The 27,006-nt window shown below is 47.6% G+C and overlaps 1 protein-coding gene across 1 annotated transcript in view; it reads left to right on the forward strand.

Annotated features, from left to right (window-relative positions):
* Positions 1 to 26,568, forward strand: part of CNIH3 (cornichon family AMPA receptor auxiliary protein 3) — a 121,462-nt gene extending 94,894 nt beyond the window's left edge. The window contains exons 4-6 of the mRNA XM_052653983.1: positions 15,028 to 15,140; positions 19,567 to 19,710; positions 26,527 to 26,568. Coding sequence (XP_052509943.1) covers positions 15,028 to 15,140; positions 19,567 to 19,710; positions 26,527 to 26,554 — 285 coding nt within the window. The 3' untranslated portion in view covers positions 26,555 to 26,568. The remainder of the gene's footprint in view (positions 1 to 15,027; positions 15,141 to 19,566; positions 19,711 to 26,526) is intronic.
* The last annotated feature ends 438 nt before the right edge of the window (positions 26,569 to 27,006 follow it).

The raw sequence follows: 27,006 nt of genomic DNA on the forward strand, positions 1-27,006 counted from the left end.
TATATTTGACTAATTCTGTCAAGGAGGCTGTAAACTAGATTTTGGGCCAGGGAGCTTCTATAGCACTATGTTTTAAAAAATATTTATGGGAACAGGGGTTACTCTCTTAGTTGCTCCAGGCATGTGAGATCTTCCCCAACCAGGAATTGAACTGGTGTCTCTGGTACTGCAAGGCAAATTCATTACCACTGGACCTCCAAGAAAGCCCAGCAGTCTATATTTTAAAAAACCTTTCTCCCCCTTTTTTCCTTCTGTCTTTGTAGGCAGTGACTTAGTTGTCCTTTGGGGTGTTTACATTTCAAAGATGTGGTAAGATTTACAATTTCAAGGGACAGAGAAAGACTGCAGGTTTGCTCCTAGGAGTTTTGGGGTGTATTTGTCTGTTATCAGAAGTCTAGGGTAATTGCTATTTAAAATTCCCTTTGTATTAGGAGTTGGATGACATGGGGTACTCTGTCTGTTTTATTGTCAGTTACCATAATATCCTCCCTTTCATTATCCCAGCTTCTCCAAGAATTCTACCTCTAGTGCCCTAACCAGACTTTGTCACACGTGCTCGGATATTAATCTGCGGCAGCTTGTGCCTTCCTGGCTTTGCAAAATCTTGTACTAAAGTCTCCAGTTTACTAATCTTTTCTCCCACCTTATCTGCTAGCCCCCAAACTAGCAAAATAGTAGACAGTTACATTCTTTTTTTTCTAATTTACGCTCTTCTTTTCAACTCTCTAACTTAGGCTTTAGCCTGTAGTTGGGCATCGATGGCCACTGACCTGCCCATAGTAAAGGCCATTTACTGGGGCAGCCATTCGCTTCTCTTTGCCACGGTGTGCTCTGCATAGTGTTCCAGCCAAATGCATTAAAGCAGTGGCATTTTCAGGGTGTACTCATACTCATGCAGGGGTCCATAGTCATCTGACATACAGGGCACCCCTCCCCACATAGAATTTTATGGCCAGTGTGGGATTTCCTTTGTAGATGCCTCTTTCCCAAAGCCCATTTCTTTAGTCTCCTGGCTGGCTCACCAATTTTTGGTTTGAAAACTAGTCTTTGTATGCAGAGGGCAAGGAGACACCATTGAAAGAGGTATATCACTCTAGATTGATAGATGGCAGGTTTCATAAGCAAAACATAAATTTAAAAATTTATTTATAAAGCTCGTCTTAGGTGGCTATAAAATGAGTAGATCTCTGCACCCAACCCACCAGAATCTTTAAGTTTATGTAGGGGTTCAGTCATATATACAGTCCAGATGGTCTCAACAGCAGCTTACTCTCTCAAGGCTACATCCTTGGTGCAGCTGCCACTATGGCAACAGGAGGCTGTGTGTATCTTGCAAGGACAGGCGAGGGGGTGAGAAGCCTTCAGGTGCTCAGATCTAGCTTCCAGGTCACCTGGTGGTCCTGTCCTTTTGATGACCTCCCTAGTGCCTCATCCGCATATATGTGATGTGTGTGTGTCCAGGGATTTACATCTGTGAGTCCACATTCAGTCCACATATATGACCACTTGCCCAAGGTCATATAGCCCTGATCAAGTTACTTCTCTGAGCTTCAGTTTCCTGCTCTGTAAAATGAAGCTTATAAGAGCTCCTCCTTCAGAGGTTGTTGCAAGGAATAAATGGATAAGGCAGTAAACACTTAACATAGTGGTCAGGGCTGAATGTACTGTGCTGTGCTTAGTTGCTCAGCTGTGTCCAACTCTTCGTGTTCCCATGGACTGTCCCGCCAGGCTATTCTGTCCATGGGGATTCTCCAGGCAAGAATACTGGAGTGGGTTGCCGTGCCCTCCTCCAGGAGATCTTCCCAACCCAGGGATTGAACCCAGGTCTCTAACCTAGGCTTTAGCACTGCAGTGCAGGTGGATTCCTTACTGTCTGAGCCACCAGGGAAGCCCATGAATACTGAAGTGGGTAGCCCATCCCTTCTCCAGGGGTACTTTCCAACCCAGGAATCGCACCGGGGTCTCCTGCATTGCAGGCAGATTCTTTACCATCTGAGCTACTAGGGAAGCCCTAGGGCTGAATAAACATTAGTTATTATTATATCAACCAGCATATATGCTTATGGCTGGCTTTATTGAAAGGAGAAAAGTATGTGCTATTTTCTACCCAGTATGAAATCTGTCTTTTTAGTACTTTGGCCTGACTTTTGATCCTTCCATTGCAGTGTAATTTTTAGTTAGTCTGAAACACATAGCATTAATGTTGTGTTTGTTCTAAGCAGTCTCTACAGGGCCTGGGCTCCCTGAAATTAAAGCCGCCTCCAGACATCAGCTTGGGAGTCACAGACAGGAGAACACCAGCCCTTATATTTTAGTCAAAACATTTCCAGAGTTCTCTATCAGCACAGCTTCACAAAAATATATACTTCCCTAAGACCCCTTCATTCCTTAAACTCACTGCGAATCATCTTATTGAGACAGATTTCTTATAGGCACCAGGGAAAATGCGAGAGATAGTGAGGAGTCAAGAGGAGACATGTGCTGGCCCATTTCTTTTGCTCTTTGCATGGAAATAGACACACGCAGGATCCTTACTTTGCAAGGAGTGTGGAGAGCTGCCTGCTTTGCACTTCCCAGGTGGCAGGAGGGTGTGTTTTGGAGGACTTGTTTGTGCCTCCCACACGTTCGCTGTGTGAGGTGGTGTAAGTTCTGGCTGGCCCAGGCTCTGATACAGGCTAGCCCCTGAATAATGTCTGTTGAATGAGTGGATGGAATGAATGAGCTGGCCACAATTGAAATTCCATAGAGAAGTGATTAGAGGGACCTCAGGGTCACCCCATTCATCCACTCATGGATGAGTTATTATCAAACACCTACGCTAGGACACCTGGCAACACTATTCCTCAGAACTGCAGGGGCTACAGAAGAAGCACGGGCTGTCCCCAGCTTTCAAATGGATTGTCTGCATTCCAGAAATTCACCGGAAAGTTGACTGTTTGATTAAAAAAACAAACCCTTTTCCACCTGCTGTTCAGTCTTTGGGCCAATCCAGAGATTCATGTCACTTTATCTGGTGAGGGATGGGATCACTATTACTGTAGAACTTGTCCATATCCATATTAAATTTTGTTTATCTCATGTGCCTTCCTGAAAACAGACAAAAAACAAAGCCCTTATCCCCATGCGCCTAGCTATTGCTCTTCACCAGGCTCTTTTTCACAGTGAATGAAATGGCTGTCTCTTCCCTGTCCCTGAATCCAGTGGGCATCTTTCCCTCCCATGATGTTCATCTCCCCCAGCAGTGTTTGGCTGCCCATTTCTCCTTCCATCTCTAACCACCAAGATCCCCTGGCTTTATGACCCTGTGCCCTCTGGTCCTCCTCCTGCCTGTCTGGTTGCCCTCTGTTATTAGCCTTCTTGGCCTGCTTACCCGTTGAATATTGGTGAACCTAAGGACTTTAACCTGGTCTTTGTTCTTAATCTCATCTCACTCTGCACTCTCCTACCAGGCAATCCTAATTTTGTTTACCATCAGTGTTTCTATAACCTCCAAGTCCTTCTTCTGAGGACCAATCCTCCACACTCAACTCTCCTACAGACTTCTCAAACACTGGCCAGTCCTGAGCCCTTATTTTGCCCCCTGCAAAACATTTCCTCTTCCAATTTCATCACCTAGCTGTTGAAGATTTCTGAGAGTAATCCTCTCCTCTCTTCTCTCATCTAATTGTCTAACACCTCAACTGGCTCCCAGCTTGAGTATTCTGCTTTTCCTCATACAGCTAATCTTCTAAATCTCGATTCAGAGGCCATCCTATTCCAGGAAGCCCTCCTTCAACTCCTCATTCAGAGTGGATGTTTCTTCTTTGCTTTCTTCCTTCCTCATGCTGCTTCCATGCTGCCTCTGTCCCTCAGCTCTCATTTGTTGTGCTGGAGAATCCGTGGTTTCCATGCTCACTTACACGCCAGTCTCCTTCAACTAGACTGCTTTGCGTCCACTGCCTAGAAAGGGCTTATGGGCTTCCCAGGTGGTGCTAGTCATAAAGAACCCATCTGCCAATACAGGAGACACAAGAGACGCAGGTTTGATCCCCGGGTCAGGAAGATCCCCTGGAGGAGGGCTTGGCAACGCACTCCAGTAATCTTGCCCAGAGAATCCCATCGACAGAAGAGCCTGATGGGCTACAGTCCATAGTATCACAGAGTTGGACACCACTGAAGTGACTTAGCATGCACCCAAGGGCTTATAATAAATATTTACTGACTGAGTGCATAAGTGGAGCTCTTCAGCGCTGGAAGGCTTGTCAATCACTTAGCCCTCTGCCCTTTTCATTCTAGAACTTTCCCTTCTGTTTGTCTCTCTCCTCTCAAACAATCTGAACTTTTGCCTAATCACTCCCTGTATTCTGAACACGACAATTCCCACTCTTCTCATCCCTGGCTTAGAGAAAGAAAGAAAGGAGTGGGTAGCTACAAGTGTTAGCTTAAGCTGTCTTTGAATTGCCAGCTAGTTGTAGGAGAATTTTGTCCCTTTAAAAATATGGCATTATTTGAGAGCGTGCTTTTATTCTTACCTCCTCCTTGAGTGGGCTCATAGGTAGTTTAGTAATTTAACAAGTATGTGAGGAAACTGGCAGAGAGGCTTTTGAAATTCAAGTGTGTCTTGAAGCTGCCTGAAAATGGTGATAAAGGCAGGCTGGGAGGTGTGGGCAGGGCAGGACTGGAACCCCAAACGTTTGGTCCTAAAACAAACCAGTCATCTCCCAGGTCTAGAAAGTCCACTGAGACCCAAGGAAGGCCATAGATGGGCAGGAGGAGATTGTGTGTGACATTGAAGGTCAGGGGATCACCTGCTGGGGACAGAGAGAGGATGGTGGGAAATAGAGGCTGCAAGGTTCTAGAGGGGAGAGGAGGCTGGAGAGATGGCCTCCATCGCTGGAAGATGCCAAGGCTAACCCTTCAAGGTTAGACACCACGGCCTTGATTTCTCAGGGAGCCTCATGGGGATTCTCCCACTTGGCAGTGGCTTGGAGAGCCGGGAGCCAGACACTACCACCCTTATCTGCATATACTACCTGTGCAGACTCAAGTCCACGAGCAGTAGTTAGTAAGCATTACACTGTGAGCGCTGGACTGTCACCGCCCTGCTGGGAGACTGGAACCCAGGGTCTTGAAAATGGAAGCCTCTGCCCTTTGTGTTCTTCAAACTCTTGGCTATGAATCTCAGCTCCAGTGTTTAAGAACATCAACTGGGATGCTTCTGAAAATTGAAGATTCTTGGCTAGAGAGTTTATTTTAGCAAGTAGATGGGTGTAGAACTCAGAAATCTGCATTTTAAACAAGTGTCCCAGGTGTTCTGCTGCAGGTGGCTGGAGGGCCCTCTTTTGGGAATCAGTGGTAAGCAGCCATTTCTCAGACTTTACTGTGCCTACAGATCCCCTGGGGATCTTGTTAGAATTCACCAAGTTCTTATTCAGCAGTCTGGATGCAGCCTAAATTCTGTGTTTCTAACAAGCTCCCAGGTGGTGCTGATGATGGTCCTATGGCCACACTCTGAGGCCCGAGGTTCTCAGTGGTTCACCTGGGAGCTAGTTAGAAAGGCAGATTCTTAAACCTCACCCAGACCTACTGAATCTGAAATGCTAGGTGTGGGGCCCGGCCATCTGCATTTTAGCAAAACCCTCAGGTGATTGAGAAGTACCATACCATTTGGGAATCGCTGTCCAGGCCCTGGGTCACTCAGACAGAGTCTCCTTCTCCTACTGTCTCCCCTTATTTCCCCTGTGTTCCTGCGGAACAGGCTCATGGGGAAATGATCGGTGCCTGGTTCCCTTGAGGCCTGGCTCTGTCTCCTGGGATTGGATGTGAGGGTCTGATCCTGACTCTGACAAGGGCAAAGCAATACTTGGCCCAGGCATTTGGGAGACGTGCTGGCAGCAAAGGGCACAGAGCCATGCCCGCAGTTCCTGGTGTGCATACAGTCAGCATCTGTCAGATTGATTTTATGGCGACTTTTTCTTTTTCTTTTTTTGCAGTGTTGTATTAGTTTCTGGTGTAGAGCAAAGTGATTCAGTTTCAGTTCAGTTCAGTTGTTCAGTTGTGTCTGACTCTTTGCAGCCCCATGGACTGCAGCATGCCAGGCCTCCCTGTCCATCACCAACTCCCAGAGCTTGCTCAAACTCAAGTCCATTGAATCAGTGATGCCATCCAACCATCTCATCCTCTGTATCCCCTTCTCCTCCTGCCTTCAATCTTTGCCGGCATGAAAGTCTTTTCAAATGAGTCAGTTCTTCACATCAGGTGGCCAAAGTTTTGGAGTTTCAGCTTCAGCATCAGTCCTTCCAATGAATATTCGGGGTTGATTTCCTTTAGGATTGACTAGTTTGATCTTGCAATCCAAGGGACTCTCAAGAGTCTTCTCCAACACCACAGTTCAGAAGCATCCAATTTTTGGTGCTCAGCTTTCTTTATAGTCCAACTCTCACGTCTATAGACTACTGGAAAAACCATAGCTTTGACTAGACAGACCTTGGTCAGCAAAATAATGTCTCTGCTTTTTAGTATGTTGTCTAGGTTGGTCATAGCTTTTCTTTCAAGGAGCAAGCATCTTTTAATTTCATGGCTGCAGTCACCATCTGCAGTGATTTTGGAGCCCAAGAAAATAAAATCTCTCACTGTTTCCCATCTATTTGCCATTAATTGATGGGACTGGATGCCATGATCTTAGTTTTCTGAATGCTGAGTTTTAAGCCAGCTTTTTCAGTCTCCTCTTTCACCTTCATCAAGAGGCTGTTTCGTTCCTCTTCATTTTCTGCCAGAAGTGTGTCCTCTGCGTATCTGAGGTTATTGATATTTCTCCTGGAAATCTTGATTCTAGCTTGTGCTTCATCCAGCCCAGCATTTCACATGATGTACTCGTCATAGAAGTTAAATATGCAGGATGACAGTATACAGCCTTGATGTACTCTTTTCCAAATTTGGAACCAGTCTGTTGTTCCATGTCTGGTTCTAACTGTCGCTTTGTGACCTGCATACAGATTTCTCAGGAGGCAGGTTGGGTGGCCTGGTATTCCCATCTCTTGAAGAATTTTCCACAGTTTGTTGTGATCTACACAGTCAAAGGCTTTGGCGTAATCAATAAAGCAGAAGTAGATGGTTTTCTGGAACTCTCTTGCTTTTTCTATGATCCAATGGATGTTGGCAATTTGATCTCTGGTTCCTCTGGCTTTTCTAAATCCAGCTTGAACATCTGGCAATTCATGGTTCACGTACTGTTGAAGCCTGGCTTGGAGAATTTTGAGCATTACTTTGCAAGCATTTGAGAGAAGTGCAATTGTGCAGTAGTTTGAACATTTTGGGGCATTACCTTTCTCTGGGATTGGAATGAAAAGTGACCTTGAAAACTGACCTTTTCCAGTCCAGTGACCACTGCTGAGTTTTCCAAATTTCCTGGCATATTGAGGGCAGCACTTTCACAGGATCATCTTTTAGGATTTGAAAAAGCTCAACTGGAATTCCATCACCTCCACTAGTTTTGTTCATAGTGATGCTTCCTAAGGCCCACTTGACTTCACATTCCAGGATGTCTGGCTTTAGGTGAATGATCACACCATCGTGGTTATCTGGATGATGAAGATCTTTTCTTTATAGCACAGGAATACAATTTATATATAGATGCAGTTTATAAATATATATATATGTTTCCTAGGTGGTGCTAGTAGTAAAGAACCCGCCTGCAAGTCAGGAGATGTGAGAGATGCAGGTTTGATCCCTGGGTCAGAAAGATCCCCCGGAGGAGGGCATGGCAACCCACTCCAGTGTTCTTGCCTGGAGAATCTCACGGATAGAGGAGCCTGGCAGACTACAGTCCACAGAGTCACAGAGAATTGGACATGATGGAGATCCAACCAGTCCATTCTGAAGGAGATCATCCCTGGGATTTCTTTGGAAGGAATGATGCTAAAGCTGAAACTCCAGTACTTTGGCCACCTCATGTGAAGAGTTGACTCATTGGAAAAGACTTTGATGCTGGGAGGGATTGGGGGCAGGAGGAGAAGGGGACGACAGGGGATGAGATGGCTGGATGGCATCACTGGATGGCATCTGAGTGAACTCCAGGAGTTGGTGATGGACAGGGAGGCCTGGCGTGCTGCGATTCATGGGGTCACAAAGAGTCAGACATGACTGAGCGACTGAACTGAACCGAAGTGAAGTGATTTAGCACAGCACAGCACATATACGTGTGTGTGTTTGTGTAATGTATATATGTAATATATATGTTATATATATATATAACACATATACTCTTTTCAGATTATTTTTCCTTTGTAGGTTATTACAAGATATTGAATATAATTCCCTGTGCTATCCAGTCAGTCCTTGTTGTTTATTTTATATATAGCAGTGTATATCTGTTAATCTTAACCTCCTAATTTATCATCCCCTCCCCCCAATTTTATGGTGACTTTAAATTACAATTCTAATTGCATTTTTATTTGGCTAAGTTGCATATGTACCAGAGTCATCTGCTTTCCCCATAAAAATACTGGATAAACATTGATGCAGAATCCAGGAGGTCAAACAGTTTGACGTGCCAGCATCATCAAATAGGCAACACTCCAGCTGGCCCATCCCAAGTCTGAGCTGTTGGGATGTTCTTCCTTAATTGTGCCATCTGTGGTTGGGATGCCAGCCCTCCACCGGAGGGAGCAGAGGCTGCGGGGAAGCCTTGCCTCTGGGGGTGCTGGCTGGCGAGTCTGGGTGGCCCTCCTTGGCCCCAGTCTGGTGCAGGCCCTTGCCTCCCTGCTACGGGGCAGCGCCTTCTCCAGGAGAGCTATGTTGCTGTCCAGTCACTAAGTCTGTGTGCCTCTTTGTGACGCCATGGACTGCAGCATGCCAGGAGAGCTGTACCCGGAGCAACTAAAGAGAAAGTGACTTCCTTTGAGCAAAGCGACTAAGACAGAATAAGGTTTCCTGACAGTGCCTAGATGCTGTTTTATAGTCTTCCAGTTTAGCGAAATCCCAGGTTCCTGAGCTGCCATCGTATGCCTCTTATCCCGCTGTCTCCTCCTCATGTGAATTATGTGCATGATGGTTCATTTCGGGACAATTGCAGGACAGATCCCCATGCTGGATATCTATGAGAAGATTGCCTCTGCCCTGCTCATCCCAGAAGGGCATCTCTGTTTTAGGGCCAGTCTGGTGTGGGCTGGGCAATCAAATGAAAGAGACATTATCTTTTCTTCTTCATAGTCACTGGCTCCTGGGGCAGATAAACCTCAGGACAGACACACAGGGAACTGGGTTGTTGTTGAAAACAGGCAAGGACTGGAGCAGGCTGTTAAACAGCTGTGGGTTTTTCTTCCCATTTGGTGAAGCTGGAAGCTTGGTTTAATCAGAGTGGGGGAAGGTCAGAGGAGATCGGATGGAGACTCAAGCTCATATGTAACTGGTAACAGAGGTGACGATCACGTTTGTCTCCACAACGACATCTTTCTTTCTTTGATGCTTATTCCGCCTTGAGAGCACTGTCACAGAACACCCTGAGTCCCTTCTAGCAACTTTGTTGGTAGGCCGCACACATTGGCATTTACAGATGAGGGAAATAAGTTTTTCTCGGTATCACACCATCGATCATTATGTAACTGGTAAGAATTTATATAACACGTTGAGATAGTGGGCTAATATTTTTAGCCCAATGTAATCACAGCAGAAAAGCTTGTTGTCTGAGTCAACAGGGTTCATTGAGAGATGGGTGGTCTCACAGCTGACACTCCCTTCAAGCTACACGCAGCCCTGGGACCTTCCCCGTGGCTTCTATGGCTTGGCTCTTGGGGTGTTTGGCCCCAGCCAGGCTTATCCCAGCCCCTCAGAAATCCTGTCCCACTGGGATGCTGGTGGGATCCAGGAGTGCATCCCTACCACTAGGGATGCTTGGTACCACCTTTGCCATCTCCTCCTCCCCAGTCTTAGGGAATCCACTCTCTCCCTAGGGAGCTTGATTCCTTTGCTTCAACTCCAACATTCCCTCTCTCTTTTCTCTCCCTTTAGGGGTTAGAAGAGCTTCTCTTCCTGCTCCTAGGCCCTTCTCCACCACAGTGAAAGAAGACAGACATTGATACATTATTACAGTATTCTCCCATCATGAGTAAAGGTTTTTCAGTTCAGTTCAGTTCAGTCGCTCAGTCATGTCCGACTCTTTGCAACCCCATGAATTGCAGGATGCCAGGCCTCCCTGTCCATCACCAACTCCCGGAGTTCACCCAAACTCATGTTCATCGAGTCAGTGATGCCATCCAGCCATCTCATCCTCTGTCGTCCCCTTCTCCTTCTGCCCTCAATCCCTCCCAGCATCAGAGTCTTTTCCAGTGAGTCAACTCTTCGCATGAGGTGGCCAAAGTATTGCAGTTTCAGCTTTAGCATAAGTCCTTCCAAAGAACACCCAGGACTGATCTCCTTTAGAATGGACTCGTTGGATCTCCTTGCAGTCCAAGGGACTCTCAAGAGTCTTCTCCAACACCACACTTCAAAAGCATCAATTCTTCAGTGCTCAGCTTTCTTCAGTTGCAAATCACTTGTGGGCTAAAGCAGCTAATGAATGGATATATGAATGAATGAGATGATGCTTAAGTAGAAAGAAAATAAAATTCCTGGGGGAAACAGGTGGTGGATGAAAGTTTAGAGCTGAGCTGAGTGTGGCACACATAGGAGAGAAGCAGTAGCTGCTCTGCTGGACAGAGCGGTGTCCAGGGACAGAAACCTGCTAGAAGGTTCTTGCACCAGCCTTGGGAGAATGTGCTGGGGCCCATTCTCCAGTAGGGGAAGTAGACCAGTAGGGGGCAGTAGAAATTTAAAAAGGGAAAGCAAATCCAAGTGGCTGTGAAGAAGAAATGGCAAAATTTGGAAACAGTGGCGTGAGAAATGGATGAGACAGAGAAGGCAGAGATGGCTATTGTTAGCAGAAATTGGACATTTAGGAGATAAAGTTTACAGGTGCTGGGAGGAGATTGAGCTTTCAGCACCAGGTGGTTGCAAACTTATCTGGATGGAAGCATCTGCCAGGAATTGGAAATTGAGGACTAGAATCTGGGCAGGGAGTCAGGATAGGTGATCCTCACCAGACACCACATCCATCCTCTTAGGGGCCATGGAAGAAGCTGGGGGGCGGGGGGGAAGGTGGGGTGGGGTGGGGGGGGGGGTGAACCCTTTGAGGTCTTCACTGACAAGTGTCTGAGCTTTGCTAGTGTGCTCTGAGAACTTCACCTGATACTTGACCTCTGCGAGCATCAGGGCAGGATGGAGTGGCAGGAGGCTGTGTTGTCATTGTACTCTCATGACCAGCCTGTACTCTGTAGTTTATGATGGCGACACACAAAGGCTGCAGCCCTGGGGGATGAGAAAGCTGGGTCCCAGCAGGAGGGGAATAAAATGAACATTTACCCAGAACTTGGCTCACATCAGGCCGGGCCTTAATCCACTCAGTGGTGACTAAGTAGCCTGTTAGGTGGGCTTGTGAAGAACCCACCCAGGTGGTGACTGTCACCTCTCTCTTTTGCCCCATCATTTCCTGTTCCTGGAGGGCTGACTTCTAGCTTCCTCATGTGGTTAGGTTTTACTCATCCTTTCAAGTTTCCTGGATTCCGCCTTGATGACGAAACCTTCTGTGGGCCCCCCTGGTTGGAGTGAATTGCAGTCTTTTCAGCAATCTCACAAGACCTATATCGAGACCACTTATTTAGTATTTATGACTCTGTAAAGCAAGGCGTAAGGAGACACAGGAATTCAATAGACTGGGGCCTGTGTGAAGCAGTTCCTCTGTCTGTTGTATGAAAGAATGAGATTGGCACCATTCAACAGCTCGTCTTATTAAGGAAACAGTCTTTTCCATTGAAGGGGATGACTCAGGATGGTGGGGGGACAGTCAGTGCTCCCTTCAGTGTTCCTGTAGTTGGCTCAGGAGATGCAGGGACAGTCTTTGTAGAAGAGTGAGATAAGCAGGGTTAGGATGGGACAGCTAGTCCAAACAGCCCACATGGAAAATAAGCATTATGCCCACTTGGTGATCATTCAGCCCCTGCCTCACTGTACCCAGTGCTGGTGAAAGCAAGGGCAGGCTGCTCATCAGGAGGAGTCGCCACGTTGCTCTTCCCACTGATTACTCATTCTGTACCAGACAAGATGGGTTAAATGATGCTATGGTAAGAAACAGCTCCCGAATCTCAGTAGCATTGGATGCAGTGCAGTGGTTAAGACCGCAGGTGGATTGGAATCCCGATCAGGGAACTAAGATCCTGCATGCTGCATGGCTGGGCCACCCAAACAAACCAAACAACCACAAAAAGCAAAACAAAACACCCAACAACAACAAAACATAAACCGAACCAAACCCTCCAAACCGCATTTCTTTCTTGTTCATGCTGGTTGTCCATCCCCAGCTGCCCCAGCACCTCTCTCCTCACTTATGGCTTCAGGATGATGGAGGACCCTCCAATTAAGTGTGCCTTGCTGTGTCATAGGGGAGAAAGAGACCCCGGAGCGCTTTGTCTTGGCTGGTAAATCCTCCAGCCGTTTCTGCTCACAGCCCTTCGGCCCCACCCAGTAACATCCTAAGGGCAGATTCAGGAAGTGTGAGGGGTGGGGGCGAGGAGGGGTATGTGGAAGGGAGCCGGGGTGGGGTGTGGGGGTGGGGGGCAGCAGTAACGCCCAGTGGGCAGGCCCGGAGCATGTGGCCTGGTGGAGGTTCACTGGGTCCAGGAGGAACAGTCCCCGCCACAGAACAGGGACCTCCTGGGGAAGCAGGAGAAAAGCAATGCGTGGACATAAAGGGCACCCTTGCTGTCCCACCTGCAAGGGTGCTGCTCAGTGTTAGGCAGAGGCAGCTGGGAGAAGCCACCCCAAGAGCAGCATGGATTCTCAGCTTGTGTCCTCTGTGGACCCAGGTGGCCTCCATTAAGCAGTTTTCCTCGGTGTGGTGACAGTGACAAATCCTCCCTGCTCAGAAGGTTGCAGCTTCCACTATAAATCAAGCTCCGAAGAGAGAAGCAGTGATGGTGATGAATAGGGGGACCTGTAATCAGTCGGAGGTTTGTCACTGGAGCTACAGACGGGGATGATCCAGGCCCGCGGTGGCTGTCTCTTAACATGTTAATTACCTTGGCATAAGTGTCTGAAATTGATGATTAAAAAATGAAGAGATGTAAGTAGTAGAGGTCACAGCCACTGCCCCCTGGAGCTGGCAGGCTGAGAACTGGAGAAGGGAGGAGGGGGATTTTCTCTTTAAGCAGGAGGAGGTGAGGAGGTGCCTTGGCTGGGCACAGATGGGGCTGGTAAAGATGGCTGCAAGGTCCTGGGAGGAGAAATGATGGAACATACCCCCTCCTACCAGGTGGTCCAGGCTCTTAGGGGCTGGCTGTGCTCAGTTCCCCCACTGAGGTCACTGCTGGCTCTTGTATGTTGATTCTAGGATTACTGCCTGAGAATTGTAAGATGTGGGTCAATGCAGTTCATTCTTCACTGGACTTGAGATGAAAGAAGATGCCACTTAGTTACAAAATGCATTTCTTCCACATGTGCCTCTGCATGTATTTATTTCAAATGCGTGTCCCTCACTGTGTCTGTCATCTGGGCCAGTTGGCTAATCTGACAAAAGTGAGAAAGAGACCGAGGTCGTGTTCTTTCCCCAAGATGGGACAGTTAGAGGCAGTTTGTTTCCCATCCAGAGGAATTTTGGTTTGTGGCCACAGGCTGCATCCCTGATGCCAGCCAGCCATGCTCCAGCCTCGCGCGCATGGTCAGTTCAATTGATTTTGTCAAATACTTGCTAAGTCTCTACTAAGTGCAAAAATAGAGTTTGGCCAGGACAGTTTATAGACTTGTGGAGTAGATCCTGGAGGAGATCTACATGTGTTGAGAGGTGGGAGGAAGGTTATGACTCCATCATGGACGTGGAGAATCCCCCTGGGTGAGGGTCAGAAAGCATCCTGTGGGGCTGAGACCTTTAGGGTGGGGGAGCGGTGCGGTGGGCTGGGCAGAGCTTCCATTAGAAAGTGGTGTTTGAGACAGGTCTTGAAGGATGGTTAGAATATGCTAGCTGGACCAAAGCATTCATCATGGTCTAAACAATGCCCAGAGACTAACCACCCCCCACCCCGACATAGATGTATACATTCATTAAATACTCATTCATTAAATATTTATTCCTCTATGAGTGAGAAAGATGGTACATTTATATCTCTGTTTTAGGGTTTCCTTGCTACTTGCCTGGGTACCAGATTTCTCTTTTATAGTCACTTTGATTTCTGTTTCAACTTTACTTTCTGTTAAGATGTAACCACCCTTAGGAGGGGGTGGTTCATAGTCATTGAGCTCTTTTTACCATTTACACCAGTGTGGGTGGATTGGGGTCGGGAGGTTTGGTCTTCCTGCTGGTCACCTTCTACCGTCTGACCCTTCTTGATCTGGATCGGACTCTTTTCCCTCCGGAGGTTCAAGTTTCCCTCTTTTATCATTACATGTTGTTCCTCTCAGGTTCCTCTGGATCCATCCACCATCAAGCAAAATGCCGTTTCCCCAGCTCTCCTTTATTTGAACTAAATAGTTGGATACAACTGAAGTGACTTAGGATGCGTGCACACATATTAATATTTGCTTTAGGTCTGTGAGTCTCTATATGTGAATGCATAGTGGCTAGGAAAACAGGAGCAGCGCAGTTGTTGAATCACTGAAAACCCTATCAGTGTTTCTTCCAGTACTTCCCGCCCGGGGTCAGACATCACGGGGGCTGGATGGCCTCTTCTGCTTCTCCCAGGGGGTCATCCATGGGTGACCCTGTGAAGCAAGTGCCCTGTTCTGGTATGTAGGGTGCTGAGGGCCTCTGTCCATTTAGGGCTAGGTATAAAGCATGGCTCTGGTCACATAAGAGGAGAACTTACCAGAAGTGGCCGGGGCAGTGACTCTGTGATGCTGTGCGGGGCAGGGGCTGTGTGTCAGCAGCGTGTCGGAGGCAGGATCCAGGCAGACGTCAGCTGCTGTAGAGGCTGGGGTGGCTTCTCCTCCCTCTCACTCAGGCCTGCGTCTCTGCTTCCTCTTCAGCTGGTGCTGCCAGAATACTCCATCCACAGCCTCTTCTGCATCATGTTCCTGTGTGCTCAGGAGTGGCTCACCCTGGGGCTCAATGTCCCTCTGCTCTTCTATCACTTCTGGAGGTAAGTCTGCTTGGGACTGCTCCGTCCTTCCCTTTCCTGCACAGGCAGCCTGCCCTGTAGAGATGACACCCTCCACATGGACCAGCCAGCTGTGCCTTCCTCTCACCCCTTCCTGGGTGACCCTTACCCCAAAGCCTTCTCTGCAAGCTGCTCTCAGATAGCAGTCCAGTAAGTCCAGCGAGGGAAGGTCCTTCCTATAAATTCCACTAACCACAGCCTCAGCCCTCACAGATCAGTGTTAAAGGCAGCTATAGCATTATTCACAGTAGCCACAAAGTAGGCAAAACCAAGGCTTCCCTGGTGGCTCAGCAATCTAGAATCCGCCTGCCAATGCTGGAGACATAAGAAATGTGGGTTTGATCCCTGGGTCAGGAAGATCCCCTGGAGAAGGAAATGGCACCCCACTCCAGTTTTCTTGCCTGGAAGACCCCATGGACAGAGGAGTCTGGCTGGCTGCAGTCCATGGGGTTGCAAAGAGTTAGACACAACTTAGCGACTAAACAACAACAACAACAACAAAGACACAACCCAAGTTTCCATCATAAGATGAATGAAGAAACTAAATGTGATGTATCCTTACAATGGAGTGTTATTGAGCAATAAAAACCAATAAAGTACTGATGGATGCAACACCATGGACAAAGCCTGAAAACATTACAAGTGAAAGAAGTGAAGTGAAAGTCGCTCAGTCATGTCTGACTCTTTGCGACCCCATGGGAATTCTCCAGGCCAGAATACTCTTTTCGACCTCATGGAATTCTCCAGGAGTGGTACCCTTCCCCTTCTCCGAGGGATCTTCCCAACCCAGGGATTGAACCCAGGTCTTCCACATTGCAGGCGGATTCTTTACCAGCTGAGCCACAAGGAAAGAAGCCAATCACAAAAAGCCATTTATAAGAAATGTCTGGAACCGGCAGATCTATAGAGATGGAAAGTAGAGTGGGGATTGCCAGGGGCTGGAAGGGAGTGGGAGTGAGGAGTGACTGCTGATGGGTACACTGTTTTCTTTTGAAATCGATGAAAATGTTCTGAAATTAGATACTGGTGATGTTGTACAATGCTGTGAGTATATTAAAAACCACTGAATTGTATACTTTTAAAAGGTGAATTTTTTGGCATATGAATTATATATTAATAAAAATAACCCACCTACCAGATGGGCTGCATTTTCTGGGACAGTTCTGATTTTAAATGTTCTATTCCCTGCTAAGACCATGCATCAGATCATATGATCTGGGCTTTTTGTAAAAGAGAATCACCATATGGGTATAGAAGGTGGGTTGGGGGTGGGGGAAGTGTATACCAAAGTAGTAAAAGATGCAATTGTACAGATAAATGAGCCACACTTTTGGTGCCCCACAAACATTTAATCATTGCCATTATACCATACAGTATAGCCTGTATTCAGTCACGTCTAGAATATTCACTCCTTCATTTAGCAAACATATGGAAGACATACCAGAGGCCAGACATTGTGGGGGATTCTAAGATGAATGTAAAATATAATATTACCTTCAAGGAATATATACCCCGGTGGTGGAGGGAAATATATTCTTACCAGGTGTCTGAGGAGCATGGGTGGAATGTAGAGGAATGGAGGGGCAGCACTGGGGAATCTGGAAAAGCACATTCGAGGTTAAGGGACTAGCCTTTGCAAAGCTCAGAGGTAAGAGAGCTCCTGGTGTTCTGGGGAGCAGCGGTTGTTCAGCGTGGTTGGCTGTGGGGTTCTGAGATGAAAGGGAGCAGAGATGGGGTTGACAGCTGGGGATCAGGTGTGGAGGGTCTGAAATGAGTTGGTAGGAAGTTGGAAACGCTTCTTCTGCAGGGAATGGCTCACTCTCAGGAGCTTTCCAGGAGGAAAATGACATTGCTGGACCCAATTTTTAGGATGGTGACCCTGACAGCAGTGGGAAGGCTGGGCAGGAGGCTGAAATTTTAAGGACGAAATCTAATTAGGAGGTTCTGGTGAAATTCCAGGTGGAAAGAATGAAGGCTTGTCCCAGGTAATGGAAGTTGGGATGGAGAGAAAAGAGGGGGAGAGGTCTGGAGAGGTAAACTGGACATAATTTGGCCAATAATTGGAAACAGGAGGTGAGGAAGAGGGGGCATGTCAAGGCTGGGTGGCTAGGAGGTGACCAAGAGCAGGATGCAGGTTTAGGGAGGAATGAAGATGATTCAGTTACATACGAAAGTCCTTTTATGTAAAGGTAACCTACTAAAATCTGAATTTAAAGAGAAGTCAAATAGAAACATTATGGTGTTAAAATGGATTGCATACCCACCCAGAGACTTTCCATGTCTGCCTCCTCCAATATCCACAACAGAAGGGTGGGTGGTACACACAGGTCACAAAGACTTACCAAGTTTAAGTCACAACCCAGCATCACTCGGCTGGGACATGGCAGGGCCATTTCTGCAGGAAACACAGGTCATATCTTTGTCACCTGACGGCTGGCTCTTCTCCCTCTAAAAGTCATTTGTCCCAGAGTTCTTCAAACAGTGCGTTGTTAATCCAGGGTATCAAAAATGTGGTTTATTTACCAAAGTTTGGTTAGTGTACTGATTCTTAGGGCTATCACCCCTCCAAAAGGGAGGGAGGGAGAGCTAGCCATGCCGTTCCACTTGGAACGTTTCCGTGTATAAGGGAGTGACTGCAATTTTCTTGCCAGTAGGAAGTTAGCCTTGTTTTTGAATCCCTGACAGATCTAGCCTAGTTCTGGCAGTTTGTAAGTACCCAGAAAATGAAAGAAAAAGGATTGAGGAGGGGAAGTGTCCTTTACAAATCAGAGTCCTTGAACTCCCTCTCTTTCCTTTCTGCCCACCTTTCCTCTCCGAAGGGCAGTTAAAGCCCCCTCTGCCTTAGCTCTGTATGCTTAATTGCAAGTAGAACGGCAGTACTTTTGTTCAGCATCTGTTCTTTGAGTTTATTTGGACCCATCACTTCACACAGTTGTCACAAGAGCCCTTTGGAGTAGGCAGTTTCAGCCCCATTTTACAGATGTGGAAGTTGGGGTTCAGAGAGGTTAATGGCTGACTCGAAGAAGCTCAGTCCCTGAGCCACTCAGCCACCCTGCCACCCTTGCCTTCACTTAATGATGTCACCTGGGAACAAGGCACAGCAAAAGCAAATAGGTTTTGAAATGTGCTCCCAGGAAGAGGAGCGGTGAGTGGCCTGGAGGGCTGTGAGCTGGCAGATGTCATTGAATCTGGCTTGTGATTTCCTCTCAGCACAGCGTAGATGACAGATAATGTCAGTGCAGTCCTCTGAAGGGGATGAAGAGGGAACTGAAATACCAGCTCCGGGAGTTGCTGCGTTACAGGGACGCTCTTCAAAGGCGGTGTGATTAAGCCCATCACACCCCTCGCCTGGTCCTCCATTTCCCTCGAGGACCACGGTGGGACCCAGAGGCTCACAGGAGCCATTAATTTGCACCCGGCTTCCTGATTCCCTCACCAGACTGACAAAAAAGCAGCTGCAGAGCGATTTCAGCTGCACTTTGTTCTCTGGCTTTGAATGAGGTGCTGGCTGAGACCCTGGGGGCAGTGTCTTTGTAAGGGCCAGACAGATGGACAGCCTCAGGGGCAGGACTCACCTCCTGCCTGACCACTTCCCGAGGTCTCACCCAACACAGCCGGAGTCTCTTGCTTCCTGTGAGCACAGCTGGTTCACGCTGCGCCAAGGCGATGTTTTGAAGCTGACACCAAGTCTGCGTTTGCCCCCTCCTCCCACCGCTGTCTGGGTTCACCCCGTTTCCCTCTGGAGCAGCTCTCTCCCTGCAGTGGCCAATGTTCTTTTTGTTGTTCTCATCCTTCTCTCAAGGAGAAAATTACCTGTAAACTCCTCCATGCTCAAGTGGGAATGTGATGTCCCTTCCAGAGTACCCGGGATTTTAAAAGAGGGTCTGGGAGGAGGATAATCCAAAACGACTTAATGTTTAATCCAAAGTAATGAATATGTATGGTAGAATTGTGGTACAGCAACACTTGGAGGCAGAGATACAACTGACGTCCACACACACGTGTGCCCCTAGTGATGCCCAGATCTGTACACATAGCAGAACACCCCCCCAACCTGCCCACAACACAGACCACCCCTCACCCACCCACATCCATGCAGAAAGGAGGCTCTTCCTGGTACCTCCCAAGTGACACGGTTTCCTTCTACCAGGGCACCTGTGTGTGGGGCGAATGTGACGCTGGTGGGTCTGCGTATTCGGGTGTTACCACCTGCTGGAAGACAGTGGTTGAGCCACTGGTTAGTGATTCCTGGGCTGTATTTTGGGCAGTGATTCTGGCAGAATGCAGATGACTGCTTGGCAGCGATTCCTCAGAGGGAAGCCTGGCATCAGGAAGACTCAGCCTTGATGACTTCCCATGTCCCTCCCAGGTCTCAGAGCCGATGACGGCATGTCTGCTCTTCCTGCAGGTATTTCCACTGTCCAGCAGACAGCTCCGAGCTCGCCTATGACCCACCGGTGGTCATGAACGCAGACACCTTGAGTTACTGTCAGAAGGAGGCGTGGTGTAAGCTGGCCTTCTATCTCCTCTCCTTCTTCTACTACCTTTACTGGTGAGTTTCTGCTCCTCTTGGTGGATTTGACTCCTGTAGCAAGTGGAGGGGATATCAGGCCTTTGAGCATTGGAGTCCTGGCCTGTCAGGGACGGTTGGAGCCATCTAACGGTTTCTGTATGAAGGAGAGGGAGGGGCACAAGGTCCTACCTTGCCAGCTGACAGGTGTAGCCTTTGAGCTACACAGTGAAAACACATTCTGCCAACCCCTCTTAGGAGATTGTTGGTAAAGTGCGCTTGGTTACTCCTCCGTAGGGCTCCCTGCCCCCAGCAGCTCCACAGCTCAGATAGTCAGGTCACCAGTGGCCGCGGATGCATAGCCTTATCGCCCCTTGCCCCCTAGTCTCATGTGAAAGCATTCTTGGGGACCATAACAGAGACCCCCTGGGGCAGTCACGCTTCACAAATGGGCATTTTGGGTCCTTAAATGCTTATACTCACAATTCTCCCAATATTATGCAACACCACTCTAATTAAATAAAACATGCTGACTTTGTAACTCTGTTTCAAGAGTCTCCCCTCTTTTCACTTCACTTCTGAGTAGAATATCCTAATGAAGTGAATAGCTATAAACAGAGTGTCTTGTGGTTTGATACCCCAGGAAGTGCCTTTTCTGAAAATGTCTCCTCCTCCTTCCTGTTCCTTTTTGGGCTCATCCCTGAGGTGTCTCACCTGTCACTTTGCTCTCCTGTCCCTATCTGCACCAGGCCACAATATCTCCAGGTACCCAGCGCTATCCTCAAAGTGGTCTGGTCGGCAGTAGCCAGGCGAGGAAGAGGGGCCTGCCTTGGAGTTTGAGTTAGGCTGGGGGCAGGCGGAAAGCAGCTGCATTTACCCAGTATTTAAACAACCCAATCAAAAAGTGGGCAGAAGACCCAAACAGACATTTCTCCAAAGAAAACATACAGATGGCTAATAAACACATGAAAAGATGCTCAGCATCACTCATTATTAGAGAAATGCAAATCAACACTATGATGAGGTGTCTCCTCACACTGGTCAGAATGGCCATCACTGAAAATCTACAACCAATAAGTGCTGCAGAAGACGTGGAGAAAAGGGAACCCTCTTGCGTTGTTGGTGGGAATGTAAATTGATATACCCGCTATGGAGAACAGCATGGAGATTCCTTAAAAAACTAGCAATAAAACTATCAAATGACCCAACAATCCCACTATTGCACATATATACCCTGAGGAAACCATAACTGAAAGAGGCGCATGTACCCCAATGTTCATTGCAGCACTATTTACAGTAGCCAGGACATGGAAGCAACCTAGATGTCCATCAACAGATGAATGGATAAAGAAGTTGTGGTATATATATACAATGGAATATTACTCAGCCATGAAAAGGAATGCATTTGAGTCAGCTCTGATGAGGTGAACGAACCTGGAGCCTACTGTACTGTGTGAAGTAGGTCAGAAAGAGAAAAACAAATATTGTATATGAATGCATATATGTGGAATTTAGAAAGATGGTTCACATTTGCAGGGTGGCAATGGGCACCCAGACATAGAATAGACTTGTGGACACAATGAGGGAAGGAGAGGAAGAGACGAAAGAGCAAAATTGAAACACGTACATTATCATATATAAAATAGACAGCCAGTGGGAATTTGCTATATGACACATGGAGCTCAAACCCAGTGCTCTCTGACAACCTCAATGGGTGGAATGGGGTAGGAGGGGAGTTCAAAAGGGAGGGGACATATGCATACCTATGACTGATTCATTCATGTTGATGTACGGCAGAAACTAACGCAACATTGTAAAGCAATTATCCTCCAATTAAAAATTTAAAAAAAGCCAAGCCATGCTTTGAGCTAAGAGCTTGGCGTATATTGCCTAGTGTATGAGCTAAATGCTATCACTGCCCTCATGTTGACAATGAGGAAACTGAGTCTGAGACATTAAGCCATTTTCCCACGGTCACAGCTCGTAGTGACAAAGCTGGAAGTCCCTCTCAAGTTGAGTCCCAAAGACCAAGCTCTTAACTGGTGGCTCTTAGAAAATCTTTGTTGTTGTTGTTTAGTTGCTCACTTGTGCTCGACTCTTTGTGACCCCATGGGCTGCAGCACGCCAGGCTTCCCTGTCCTTCACCATCTCCCGGAGTTTGCTCATACTCATGTCCATAGAGTCAGTGATACCATCCAACCATCTCATCCTCTGTCACCCTTTTCTCCTCCTTCCTTCAATCTTTCCTAGCATTAGGGTCTTTATCAACGAATTGGCTCTTCCCATCAGGTGGCCAAAGCATTGGAGCTTCAGCATCAGTCCTTCCAGTGAATATTCAGGGTTGATTTCCTTTAGGGAAACCTTTAGAAAAGTCTTTTATCGAAATGTGGTCTTTGGATCTTCTGCCTTAGGATCAGGGGGTGAGGAGGGTATGCTTTTTAACAAGCAGATTCTTGGTCTCAGGTCTGCTTATTCAGAATTGCAGGGCTGTGCATCATCCGGGAGATGCTGCTTGTCCACCTCCTCTCCTCTCTGCATCCCCAGGGTCCAGAAGACTCAGAAGCACCGCATCTATAACTTCTGGAATAACTCAGCCCTGGAGGTGATTCAGAATATTCTACCACATTCTCTCTCTCTCTCTCTCTCTTTTTTTGTTTTTTACCACATTCTTGTTGGAGTCAAGGGTTGGTTCAGGCTCAGGGTGACACTTCTATCCTCTTCCTGGATGGAATGTCCTGGTACATTGCCTATTTCAATTTGCAAGGAGCCTAAGGGTCTCTGAAGCCTCTCTGGAGCTTTCCAAGGTGCCCAGCAGATTGGCCCAAGTGTCTTAATGAAAGCTGGCTCAAACTGCTTTTTATCTTGGGAAGCCTGCAGAAGGTGACTCAGGGTTTCATGGGCTTAGCGATTTGTTCACCTTGGGCTAACAGGGAAGTTAGGTTTCCTCACTGGAGTGTGCTCAGCTTCTTTGTGGGGCTGCAGGCAGTCCCTGCTGCTGAGTCATAGGTGAGGGGCCTGTCCCCAGAGGCAGTGTTGTCCCTCTTCAAAGCCAGCAGAACAAGGAAAGAACTTTCCCCTGATCCTTCCCTGTTCACTGGGGATCCGCTTTAGTCTGGATGGCAGATCAAGCTCCCTCATTTCAGTTTTGTTGCAGTAACTGCTGGAACCTAAGGTGCTGGAGGGAAGAAGGCATAGGAGTCCTCATGACTTTGCTCTCTGTCTGCTGAGCTGTGGGGGCAGTCCTGGGGCTCCTGCCTGTTAGATGGCTGTGATCATCCTGTAACTGACCATGTTCCAGACATTCTGTCTCTGTCCTTTAGTTTAGTTTGACTCTGCCTTCATGTTACATTCGTTAATGACTTTGTTTCCAAAACAAAAGGGGAAATAACTGCTTCTCCCGCCTCACTGTGACCCTGGGTGGCAATCAGGGTCCTGCCTTCTTTGTTGAATCTGACTTCTTGGTGCTCTTCAGAGCTCCTCACAGACCCTGTTTCTCATACCTCAGGGGCTCCCAGCTCCTTAGATCCAGGGCTTGTGGTGAGCACAGGACTGTCAGCCCAGGCCACTCTCACAGGGACAGAAGGGGACCCACGTGCACGGAGAGCTGCTTCTGAGTCGAGCACAATGATGGACTCGAGTGACAGCCACTGGGAACCCTGTAAAGGAGGGGTTTGGATTTTATAGTTTGAGGTTCCCAATGGGTTCCTAACAACATCATGGAGATTAAGAAATGTGTCGAAGGTCCTAACTAACAGTTAGCAGTTGACCGCAGAGCCGGACTCTGCCCTGTATGCCATGTGAACCACCCCAGCATCCAGTGCCACCCCCTCCTCAGGTTGCCTTGTGGAGCAGGAGACCTTTGCAGGTTACATGGGATGGGGGTTGTGCATGTGTGCTAAGTCACTTCCGTCGTGTTTGATTCTTTGCAAGCCTATGGATCGTAACCCACCAGGCCCCTCTGTCCATGGGGATTCTCCAGGCAAGAATACTGGAGTGGGTTGCCATGTCCTCCTCCAGGAGGTCTTCCTAACCCAGGGGTCAAACCAGAGTCCCTTTCAACTCCTGCATTGGTAGGTGGATTCCTTACCACTAGCGCCACCCAGGAAACCCCAGGATAGGGGCTACTTAATATTAATACTTTTTTTCTCCTTTGCTTTTCCCTTCCCTTCTTTCCACAGCTATTTGTAAAGCCTCCTCAGACAGCCATTTTGCTTTTTTGCATTTCTTTTTCTTGGGGATGGTCTTGATCCCTGTCTCCTGTACAATGTCATGAACCTCCATCCATAGTGCATCAGGCACTCTGTCTATCAGATCTAGTCCCTTAAATCTATTTCTCACTTCCACTGTATAATTGTAAGGGATTTGATTTAGGTCATACCTGAATGGTCTAGTGGTTTTCTCCACTTTCTTCAATTTCAGTCTGAATTTGGCAATAAGGAGTTCTTGATCTGAGCCACAGTCAGCTCCTGGTCTTCTTTTTGCTGACTGTATAGAGCATCTCCATCTTTGGCTGTAAAGAATATAATCGATCTGATTTTGGTATCGACCATCTGGTGATGTCCATGTGTAGAGTCTTCTCTTGTGTTGTTGGAAGAGGGTATTTACTATGACCAGTGCGTTCTCTTGGCAGAACTCTATTAGCCTTTCTCTGCGTCATTCTGTACTCCAAGGCCAAATTTGCCTGTTACTCCAGGTGTTTCTTGACTTCCTACGTCTGCATTCCAGTCCCCTATAATGAAAAGGACATCTTTTTGGGTGTTAGTTCTAGACAATCTTGTAGATTCTGGGCTCCAAAATCACTGCAGATAGTGATTGCAGCCATGAAATTAAAAGACGCTCACTCCTTGGAAGGAAAGTTATGACCAACCTAGAAAGCATTTTGAAAAGCAGAGACATTACTTTGTCAGCAAAAGTCCATCTAGTCAAGGCCATGGTTTTTCCATTGGTCATGTATGGATGTGAGAGTTGAACTATAAAGAAAGCTGAGTGCCGAAGAATTGATGCTTTTGAACTGTGGTGTTGGAGAAGACTCTTGAGAGTCCCTTGGACTGCAAGGAGATCCAACCAGTTCATCCTAGAGGAAATCAGCCCTGAATATTCATTGGAAGGACTGATGCTGAAGCTGAAACTCCAATACTTTGGCCACCTGATGCAAAGAGCTGACTCATTTGAAAAGACCCTGATGCTAGGAAAGATTGAGGGCAGGAAGAGAACGGGACGACAGAGGATGAGATGGTTGGATGGCATTACCAACTCAATGGACATGGGTTTAGGTGAACTCCAGGAGTTGGTAATGGACAAGGAGGCCTGGCGTGCTGTAGTTCATGGGGTTGCAAAGAGTTGGACACAACTGAGTGACTGAACTGACTGAATATTAATACTAATGCTAATATTAAAATCAAAATTAATAGAAACTGGTTAGTCCAGTGTGGCTTCTGCCTGTTCAGCATAAAGTCCTTTTCAAATTAAGGGTGTAAACCAGAATGGTACTAATACCTAAGTAGCACCACCCTCCTAACCAGTTACTCTGGGTTGTGCCTGCCTCCCCTCCTGTTCGTTTCTCTCACTCTGGGTATGTTACTTATGATGTACTTGATGCCAGAGACTTCGTCTGTTTCATTCACCTCTGTATCTGTAGTGCCCTGGTTGTGCCCAGCACATAGTAGGTGCTTGCCCAATCCTTATTGTTGCTACAGCTTAACTGTACCCTCCCTCAGTGCAGTGGATGGGGCTGTATACTCCATCAGTTTCCCAGCACTAAGAATAGGGACTGGCACTCAGGAGACACTCAATAAATATTAAATGAACACAGGAAGGAAAGTGAGTGAACAGATACTGTGAGGCTCAGTGTTATAGTGGAAGGAGCACTGGCTTTGGTGTTGGGACGTGGCTCCTCGCCTTGCTCTGTGACTTTGAGTGATCCACTTTTCATCCCTGTATTTCCCCGTGTCAAATAAGACTGCTGTAGCTCCAGGCCTGACCGGTGAGGCTCTGTGAGCATGAAGTGTACCAGATTCTCAAAGGCAAAACTTGAGCTCCTCAGAAGGGCCTTGATGGGGCTTTGCAGCTGGAGGTTAGAAGCAGAATTCTTCAGTTTCATTGTTTTTGGTTTTGTTTCTTAGATTTTCCTTTCTTCTCTCTATAAGAGTTGTTTTTCTTTCTGCCAGATAGAGTGTATATTTTGGTATAGAATCTTCTTCCTTGTTGCAGAATTAGCTTGCAGCCCTTTCTAAGGGCACAGGGATGCATGACCCCCTCCTCCGTGGTGTTGGAACACCACCGTAGGACATAGGACACGTGCTCTTAATGCATGTTTAATGCCTGGACTTTGTTAAAAACAAGAGGGCCGGGGAATTAACCAGCTACGAATTCATTTAGTTTGTGAGCCCAGAGGGCCTGTGTTCACACACACGTCCCTACAGTCATGATGGTGAGCTTCTCCCCAGCACTGACATATTAACCAGCATAATCTCGGAGCCCCTGGACATGGCCATCACATATGCATGTGGCAGCTGGTGGCATAAAGAATCCATGGCACCCCGGACCCCTGGGGACCTGCCCTGCAATTGCAGAAAAGAGGAATAGCAGCCCTAATTATTATCCTGTTGATAATAATGAGAGATGCTCAGAGCAGTCATATCTCTCATCCAAGGGGCACAGTGTGGCCTTGTAACAATGGTTACATGAGGTGGGAAGTAGAAGAGGGAAGAGTTTGGGGAGCAGATAAGTTGCTTTAATGACAGGAATGAGAAAGAAGCCAGGGGTCTGGCTTATGGAAGGTGCCTCTTTTAAGGGTCGCCTAAGTCCTTTGAGGGCTCCCACTAATGCCGTCTTTTTTCCTCTTCTTTTTGCATCCAGCATGATCTACACTTTAGTGAGCTCTTAACTCGAAGACCACGCACATCCACAGAGACTGAGATGGGAGAGGCCCGAGGCTGTGCGGTCCATCCTGCTGGTGACGGGAGCAGGGACCAGTGTGGGGATGTGACAGACAGAGATGGGCAGATACTCGGAATTGGGAGCCGGAAGCAGGCAGCAGCCAGCGGCCGAGCCAGCCTGCTGTCACACGTGTTGTCGCCCTGTGTACCAGTCTTCCGCGTTCGCACCCCACACTTGGCCTGTAGATCCCTTCTGGGCAGCAGGGGCACGTGGGGTGATGAAACACGAAACCTCTTCTGAACGAGAATTGCTGCTTCCTGAATCCCCTTTATTGAAAGGCTCCCTGAAGTTCATGCTGCGTTCCTGGTCTGTGGGTGTGATGGCTGGAAGGCTGGAGGGTGCCCTCTGAGGAACTGGGTGACCCAGAGTCAAGGCTGCGTCTGTAGGACCGATTGAAGA

The sequence above is a fragment of the Budorcas taxicolor genome, chromosome 16, assembly GCF_023091745.1.
Source record: "Budorcas taxicolor isolate Tak-1 chromosome 16, Takin1.1, whole genome shotgun sequence".
In the NCBI taxonomy this organism is placed as follows: Eukaryota; Metazoa; Chordata; class Mammalia; order Artiodactyla; family Bovidae; genus Budorcas; species Budorcas taxicolor.